The sequence below is a fragment of the Chenopodium quinoa genome, unplaced genomic scaffold (genome assembly GCF_001683475.1).
Source record: "Chenopodium quinoa cultivar QQ74 unplaced genomic scaffold, ASM168347v1, whole genome shotgun sequence".
Taxonomy (NCBI): domain Eukaryota; kingdom Viridiplantae; phylum Streptophyta; class Magnoliopsida; order Caryophyllales; family Amaranthaceae; genus Chenopodium; species Chenopodium quinoa.
This window is the reverse complement of record NW_018743574.1, coordinates 1380823-1390327: the sequence shown is the minus strand read 5'-3', so window position 1 is coordinate 1390327 and position 9505 is coordinate 1380823. Positions and strand designations below refer to the sequence as shown.

At 34.7% G+C, this 9505-nt stretch overlaps 1 protein-coding gene across 1 annotated transcript; it reads left to right on the top strand.

Annotated features, from left to right (window-relative positions):
• The first annotated feature begins 1139 nt into the window (after positions 1–1139).
• Positions 1140–7899, top strand: LOC110681898 (probable potassium transporter 17). The gene is made up of 8 exons (XM_021858048.1): positions 1140–1710; positions 3229–3448; positions 4119–4355; positions 4476–4526; positions 4721–4981; positions 5125–5177; positions 5365–5734; positions 6734–7899. Exons 1-8 carry the CDS (start codon positions 1408–1410, stop codon positions 7585–7587), a joined length of 2349 nt encoding a protein of 782 aa, XP_021713740.1. The 5' UTR covers positions 1140–1407; the 3' UTR covers positions 7588–7899.
• The last annotated feature ends 1606 nt before the right edge of the window (positions 7900–9505 follow it).

The window sequence follows — 9505 nt, the reverse complement described above, 5'->3', positions numbered from 1 at the left end:
ATGGTACTAAGCATGGTTTGGCAAACTTGGGGATGGTATTCGTTTATGTAATTCCCTCATTTTTGCTTAATCATTTGTCATTTCTGTTATTTCTTTCTTAGTAATTAGCGTCCAATACAAGTAAGACTCGGGAAGAAGCAACACGTGCACATGAAGACATGAAGTGCATATTTTTAAGTGAGTTCAAATAATGTTAAATGAATTCATTTTCTTAATCTTTAAACTGTTTTTGACAAAGAAAACTTCATAATTAAAACAAAGACAAATTACAACCTAAGAGCTAAACAAAAAACAGACATGTAAACACCAACATAAACACTAACAAACGAACACCCTGTAGAGAAAGAACGAAGTGTGTGATAAAACCAGAATGTCTTGCGCCATACCATTTACTCAGCCTTGACAACCATACGAACCCTACCAAATAAAACCTTATCGTGGACCAAGATTTGCCTAATGAATTGAAAACCTCGAGATGGACATAGACTGCAGAGCTGAAACCACTTAATTGTCCTAACCAACATGCACAAGTATATCTTGTATCACTCTTTTTTTTTTTTTTTTTTTTCCTTCGGGATTAAAGGAAAAAATACAAGTTTATCTTGATAATAAACAAAATTTGTTGGTTGTCAAAAAAAAAAAAAAAAACAAAAAAACAAAAATTGTTTATCTATTTTCGTATATAAATAAATAAATAAAATAAATCTCAATCAGCATGACATTTTCGTAAATAAGTCAATGTGTTTGGTAGTAAGCTTATTGAAAGAGCTTATTCCACTAAATAAGCTCTTTTTGAAAAAGCCCATTTTAGGAGCTTTTTCAATTAGCTTATTCATTAATTATTGTGAAATGACACTTATAACCTCATTTAATTTAAAACCCTATCTAAACTACCTACCTCATAATTAGCTTATTGGTCATTTCACATACTCAATCACCTTTAAGCTATCAGCTATTTACCAAACACTTTTATATAATAAGTTAATACAATAAGTTAGTCAAATCAGTTAATAAAATCAGCTAGTCAAAATCAGCTAACTCAATCAGCTTTCAGCCTTCTCCCAAACAAGGCCAATATTTGTGGGATCCGCATATTAATAATAGTTATTGACTTATTTGCGAAAATATCGCTGATTTGGATGATTTATTCAGAAAATACCATTAGATAAACAAAATTTGTTTATCATTAAGATTAATGGGGCATCCTCTAGTTAAAGATGGACACAAAAACAACAAAATAATATGGGGAATTTGGCATTTACAAACCAATGATAAAATATTATCGTGCGACCAATACCCAGTCTGACCTTTTATGAGTTTTATCTATCATCATCAACCAGCAATCACCCAAAAAATATTAAAAATAAAATAAAAAACATGAAGACTGAAGTCAATTCATGTGAATGAATGACTAATGTATTGATATCATTTGTCAAATTCTTCTTAAACCCCCTTTTTTTTTTTTTTTTTAACACTTCTAGGCGGCGCTTACTCAATTTAAGGATCCATCTTCTATTTAAATGGCCAAATCCCCATTTTCTGGCCATTTTCACTCTATTCTACTCTGTTTTTCTCTCTCTTTTTTGCTTCTTCTTTTTAACAATGTCGATTTTTGATACCCAAATTCCGCAACCAATACCCCTTTCTTCCTCCATTGTTGTTGATTCTGATTCCAACGGTCACCTTCCTATCTCTACCCTCATTGTTAAGGTATGATTTTCTTCTGTTTTTTTACTTTTATGCTTACAAGTTACAACCACTATAATGTAATTTCTAATTTTGTGTTACATACTATGTCATATTCTCATTGTTCCAATTTACTTGCCCGATAATTTTTGAAGGCAAAAGCTAACGAAAGCCTTCGGGACGTTGGATAAGCTAGTTAAAAATAGAAAAATTAAATTAAACATTAACATTAATTACACCGATTGATTCATAATTTTGTCACGTTTTTCCAAATTTATACAACTTTAGATAATATTTTAAATGTTTATCTAACGCTTCAAAAGCGTTTGTTGACAAGATTCTTATTTGAATTGTAAATATAGAGAGAAAATAATGAGTTGGATGAATTATTTTTTTGTTAAGATTGCATCACCGTTTATTAAATTCTGGTCATCCCTCGAAAAAATAAAGAAACCAGTCAAGATTTTGTCTTGTGGGTCTCAGTTTTTATAATTTTATTTTTTCTGGCTTGTTATTGCACTTATCGTAAGTTAAGCTTATAGTTCTGTTTCGTGGTATCGGTTTAGGTAGCAATTAGCATTTTGACAAAGGTCTTATTCGGCAAAATTAGCTATTGAATGTTAATGCTCCCTTTGTTATTTTTTTAATGCAACTCTTTGATCCTACTTGAAGTTTTATGCGGTTGAGTTGAACTTGTTAAAACATTGTGTAAGTGGGGTTTTCACACTGTTTGGTAAGTAGTTTATAATTTTTTTTTTAGTGTTTAGAGAGCCACAAGGGCGGGAGTGAGAATCGATCCCAATATCTCCTGAAATCGGGAAGGAAAATCTAACCATTTGAGCTATCCCTCAGTCTCTTTGGTGTTCTACTCAGTTCACCATTTGGGCTAATCCGGATTCAGGGATCAGTTTTGGGTGGTTAGGTTTCAGTCCCCTCCCAATTGTTGTTGTGGGAAATCAAACACGGGTTCTCCCTACCAAGTGTAGTCTCAATCACCACTGCACCAACATTCAATTGGTGGTAAATAGTTTATAATTGATTGATATAACTAATTGTATTAACTAGTTCGTCTAACCATCATAAATAGTTGGCTGTATAACAAGTGTTAGGTGAATAGCGTTTAATTGTTGGTTATTTAAATGTATGTAATAACCAAAACCCTCAATGCTCTATAAGCTAATTTTTAAAAGCTTAATGAGCTATTTTAAAAAGAGTTTTTTAACCCAAAATATTCCAATTAACCCTCTATTTTCCTCATCTTGTCCTGCTTATCCAGCCATCAATTAAAAACATGGAGTGGATCTTGTTGCTGTGAAATATATTAATCGAGGGTATAAAATATCTTTAAGCATGAAATAAATAACATAAGTTACAAGTTTACAACCATTACGTCCTTTTGTTTTCTTTACATTTTATATGCAGCCATGATTAGCATAACTTTTCCATAGTTACACTCATGTTAGCTGAAGTAAAATTTGTCTTTTGATGCGTACTTTTTGGAGTACTAGTGACATCCCCATTTTATGTTAATTGAATTATCAGTCAAGTCGATGGCGTACAATATTTCTTGCATACAAGACACTAGGAGTGGTTTTTGGAGGGCTCGTGACATCCCCACTTTATGTGTATCCTTCAATGCCCTTGAAGTCTCCCACTGAAGAAGACTACTTGGGAATTTATTGTATTATGTTTTGGACTCTTAGCCTCATTGGGGTTGTCAAGTACGCGTGCATTGCACTCAAAGCTGATGATCAAGGGGAAGGTAATATCAATCGTTTGTTTATTGGATGCACAATTTTCTCCTACAAGTTTAGGCTGTTGTAGCTCATATACTTTTGATGTGTTTAGCTCTTGGTCTTTTGTAGTTATAGCTTTTGAGTAGTATCTTCAATTCTTCAGTGCCACTTGTGCCCATGTGTGCTGTAACTTTTAGGCCAGCGCAAATGCAGAGAGATTGTTCTTGGCTTCCAGTTTGAGATATGGGGGTATATAGCTTATTTGAACAAGGGAAACCAAAATGTATTGTTGATTTTCTTAGTGCACCTTGCTTTGTCCAGCATCATGTTGATAAGACCTTGATTTTAGCTTAAGATGTGACAAATTGGTAATATTTATATTAGCTTGTTTGGAGCAGAATTCCATACTGTCTTTTCATGTATGTCACGAAGTAGATCTCTGAAATTGAGCTGCTGAGAATTTGTATTCTAACTAGCTTGTACATCAGTGCACTAGTGCTGTACTAATGTGCACTAATGTGCAAATCCAGACTGGTGGATGTTTTGTATAAATGTATGAATAAAGCTTCTCTCTTGGTTAAATGTTTTCAAGGAACTGATTTTTGAATTTTTACTATGTTTGAAAATCAATTTGCTAAATTTCAATTTTACATATTATTTTCCACGATTGTTCTGGTAATATTTGACCTACTGCAGGTGGGACATTTGCTCTGTATTCGTTACTTAGTAGGCACATGAAAATTGGGTTTCTTTCCGTGAGAGATGTGGATTTCTCTGGAGTTACAAATTCTACTCATGAGGGTCAGGAAAAGCAGAGTAGGCTTGGCAAGATTTTTAAGAATAGTGTGGTGGCTAGAAGGGTATTACTCTTTATCTCAATTCTGGGCATGTGCATGTTAATTGGTGATGGCATACTTACTCCTGCAATCTCAGGTTCCATTTCTAGCAATATTATTTATATTCTTGTATTGCTATCTTATTTTATTTAATATTTACCTCTTCATATTTTTTTTTATTTTTATTGTTTCAAATTGATTTTATGTTTCCTTTTAGTGTTGTCTGCAATTGATGGCATCAGAGCTCCTTTTCCTAAAGTAAGCAAATGTAAGTTTGGGTTTTTGCAAAAGCCTTTATTCTTGTTTTGTTGCTTATTCTTTAGCTGGAACTGTTTTCTGGTGATTTTATTTTTTGGAAAGATCATATTACTACGATTCATTTCCTTTGGGTCTTTGAAACTGTCCTTATTCAGGATGATATTATGTTCTGTGGTATTGAACTTTGCTAGAACACTAATGCAGCTGCAGTTGAAGCTCTTTCAGCTACAATTATCATACTTTTGTTTCTGCTACAAAAGTTTGGTACTTCACGTGTGAGCTTCCTATTCTCCCCTGTAATGGGTCTGTGGACCTTGACTACGCCTCTGGTTGGGATTTGCAGCATCATAAGGCACTACCCTGGCATATTCAAGGCTATATCACCACATTACATAGTCATGTACTTTTTGAAAAATGGGAAAGAAGGTTGGCTGTCTCTTGGAGGCACAATTCTCTGCATTACAGGTGAACCTCAATTCCTATAGTCACCCATATGTTACTATTGATTGATCTTTTTGTCAGAAACGCATTTTCAGAAGATCGACACTTTGTAAATAGCACAGAACAACATGCATGTGTATTTACACAAACATTATTATTTTGTGCAGGTTCTGAAGCCTTATTTGCTGATCTAGGTCATTTTAGCAGAGGTTCCATCCAGGTTTGTTGATCTTGCCAACAATCTATTTCTTTTTGAAGAAAGAAAGTATTTATCCTGTCGAGTTCTTATAATCTTATGTGCCTGTTCCTTTAATTCTTTCTTTTAACGTTCTATATTGATGTTGGCTTTAATTTCCCCTTTATAAAATCTTTCCTCCATAGATCAATGACATGTTTTTTCTTTCCAGCTTGCATTTCTGTGTACGATATACCCGTCTCTTGTTTTCACATATGCAGGGCAGACAGCTTATCTCATCAGACACCCCAATGATCATGAAGATGGATTCTATAAATTCATACCAACTCAAGTCTATTGGCCTATGTTTGTTGTTGCCACACTAGCAGCTGTGGTTGCTAGTCAATCATTAATTTCAGCCACCTTTTCACTTGTCAAGCAATCTGTTGTGCTGGATTATTTTCCTCGGGTCAAAGTGGTGCACACTTCCTGTAGCAAAGAAGGCGAGGTTTACTCCCCAGAAATCAATTACATACTCATGATTCTCTGTGTTGCTGTCATACTTATCTTTGGAGACGGGAAAGACATTGGAAATGCCTTTGGTAAGATAACTGACACATTGATTTGCTTTTTATGTTGTTTTAGAAGCTGAAATTATTGAAGGAAAATATAATACATAGTATAAAATTTAGGAATCCTTTTTAGAGGGATGTTTTCAATTTGACTTTTAAAACATTGCAATTCAACTTAATTCAGCTCTGAAACTTGCATAGTAAAATTTCCTTGTGTGCATATAATTATGACTGTATTTTAATATCTAGTCTGCATATTTAGCCCTTGATTGGCTTGTTGAAGCATGTTTTAGTCTTTGAAATCGATACAGTTTTGCACGTGTATCACCTGCAGTATTGTGGTCACAATCTGCTGCAATTCATGAGAGTAATATATACTGTAATGAGTGTAATCCACTCTGTGTTCACAAAGCTTTGTAGAATACTGGATACAGATGGTTCTGATTCCAGATAAATTTTTTCTTTGTTGGCTGCATGCCTGCATCTTCTTTGGGATTTCATATTATCTTAATTTCTCCTAGGTTAGAAAGTAGGGAGTGACTGAATTCTGTCTGAGAATTTTGTGCATAATTTGTCGAAAAGAAATGGGGCTTTTTAGTTTGAAGTAATATGATTGAACTTTATAAGCACAATATGACTGAATTCTGTCTGAGAATTTTGTACGTAGAACATAGCATGACCTTTCTCTATATTAGGGTGGTTGATCTGTTTGCTAAGTGTTCCCTCCGTAGAAAATTGATCGTCACACATTATATATTGTCCAGAGTCTCCACAAGGTTGTCACCTTTCCAATTGTGAATTGTGATAATGGTATATAATCAAATTCCTAATGCTAGCAGGAAAAATATTCAACACAACATTCATCAAGGGTTTTCCCTTATTTCTTGCCATGTTTGTGGGGTTAAAAGAGTCTTAAAACAATGTAACACCTGTGGGAGTATTTTTCTTGCTGTACTGACAATTAAGAATTAAATACTGCAGTGGTTTGATTCGTCGCTGCTTGTGCTGATAACTAATCATTGTTGACAGGTGTTGTTGTCAGCATGGTCATGCTTATAACTACCATACTTCTGACTCTGGTCATGACTGTAATCTGGAGAACCTCACCAATATTAGTGTTCCTTTTCTGCTTTACCTTTATAACAATGGAAGGCATATATGTCAGTGCTGTATTGACCAAAATTCCGGAAGGTGGATGGATCCCTTTTGCCATTTCTATCATCCTTGCAATCATTATGTTTGGCTGGTACTATGGACGGGAAAGAAAGATAGGCTATGAGTTGACGCACAAGATAGACGTTGATAGACTCCGAGTACTATTGTCTGATCCTGGTGTCCAAAGGGTACCTGGAATTTGCTTCTTTTACTCCAACATTCAAGATGGTTTAACTCCTGTCCTTGGACATTACATCAAAAACATGAAATCTCTTCACAAGGTCACAATCTTCACGACCCTTCGATACCTGTTGGTCCCAAAGGTTGCACCACAGGAGAGGATTATTATCAGCAAATTCGGCCTGCAAGGAATATATGGGTGCGTAATTCAGTATGGTTATGCAGATTATCTGCATCTTGAAGGTGGAAACCTTGTTAATCAAGTTATAACATGCTTACAGCAATATATTACACATTGCTCAGGGCCTTTGTCATCTGATCAAGCGGGTATTCAAGAAGAGCTTTCCAACTTGGCAGAAGCCTTGAGTGTTGGTGTTGTGCATGTTCGAGGGAAAACAAGGTTTCATGTTGGTAAGAATTGTAGCTGGTTTGACAGAATTATGCTTGCATTTTATGAAGTAATGCACAGCAATTGTCGATCCTCTCTGCCTACATTAGGAGTACCACTTCCCCAGCGCATGGAAGTTGGTATGCTTTACGAGGCTTGAAATCAGGGGAAGCCAACAGAATACTGATACTTTAGAGGGCATTTGCATAACTAATGACAGGATATAGTTTAAAGATATAGCGAGTTCTTACAGCTCTCTTTATTGTTTTCTCTATTCTGAATGTGAATACATTGACTACTGAGATATAGAAATCACACCGTCAGCTTAGGTTTTAGATTGAACCGATTATAAACCGAAATGCAACGTATAGAAAAGGAAGCTTGCATAATGGTGCATTGCTTGATGATTCATGTATTGTATTATTAACAGTATGGAAATGAAATAAACGGACATGCCTTAGTTCAGAATTCAGATTACTTTATCTTGATTTTAGCTTGTGTTTCTGTTTAGTGTCTGTGTTTCAAAATATGCTTCAGGTTAATTGTAATTGATCTACCTAATCTAGTTACATAATCCATATTGAATGCCCTAAGGGCTAAGGCCTGGCAAATTTGGTTAATGCAACCCATTTTTGACCCCAAAATAACGTAGAATTAAAACCCAAATTTAAGCTAATCGATCGTCCCTAACCTAATCCGAATTCGTCAGACATACTCGTTTCTAAGCTGCTTCAACAAAATTTTAATTTGCGTCATACTTCGTATAAAATATGACCTTACATATCTTAATGATAGAATTTAAATACAATTTATTAATGGCCCGTTTGATAACCGGTAAGAAATTGTGATAGAGGGAATGAATGAAATGTAATTTATATAGAAAACAAATTATAATCTCCATAAGAACGTAATTTTACCCCCAAGCATGTGATTTCTTCAAGTTTTTTCCATAACCACTTGAAAGGTAAAATTGAGTGAGAATGTAAATTTATATTTTTAAAATAAAAAAATGACAATTTAGGGCTCATTTTAAGCGTGTATAAAAATGAACATTGATTTTCTTTCAAATTTACATCCAATTTTATTCTTGTTACCATTGTTTACGCTTAATCACCAAATGGGCCGGTAAGAGTCTAGTTAGGGCATGTTCTCTTACGTTAAAATTCAGTTCAGTTCAGTTCAGCTCAGCTCAGCTCAGTTCAGTTCAATTCAGTTCAGTTCAGCTCAGCTTCTAATTTCATTCTCTTATAAAATATTTATTTCAGTTCAGTTCAGTTCAGCTCAGTTTAGCTCAATTCAATTCAGTTCAGTTCAGTTCAGCTGAGTTCAGTCAATGAGAACAGGCCCTTAGTGTTGTAGATTTTAGTTTCTTTTAGGATTGTGTATCACTAGGAGTCAGAAGTGGGATTTGAGCTAATTTAAACGAGAGAATTCATATTTATCTCTTAGATAAAATTGAGAAGTTTATCCAGCCCTATTATTGTCATTTCCCACAAAAAAAACATGGGTATTTCTGTAATTTAATCTAACAAGTCAAATTGGACTGTACCTTCACCATAAAAAAAAAAAAAATGGTTCACTACCCCTTCACCATTAATGGCAGAACTTCTATGGAAAAATGGAAGAGCTTCAAGGGGCTTCAATGAAGGCCGACCTAACCCTTCCCCATAAGGGTTAACCTTGCCCTTCTTTTCTCCCTTTACAATTAGGGTTTTCGTTTAATTGACGGCGGCTAGGAGTGGATTGTTAATCAAAACCAGCTCCGACGGGATGACGTTGAACTGAAGGTTGTAGTCGTAGTGCTGTGGTGGTACTCGTGACGGAGAAAATGGTGGTGGCACTCGGGTGTAATAGATAATGGCGGTACTCAGGTTTGACGGAGAAGATGAGGAAGAATAAAAAAAAATACTATTTCGTTTTTTTGTTTACTTTCAATTTATTTACTATTATGGCATGGGATTAACATCCCTTGTTTATCTAGGAGATAAACTGGGACAAGCCCAATTTAAACATTAATTATATCAATTGAAGTGTGTTTTATCCACTTGATTTTCTCTTATCTAAATTTATTTTATCTT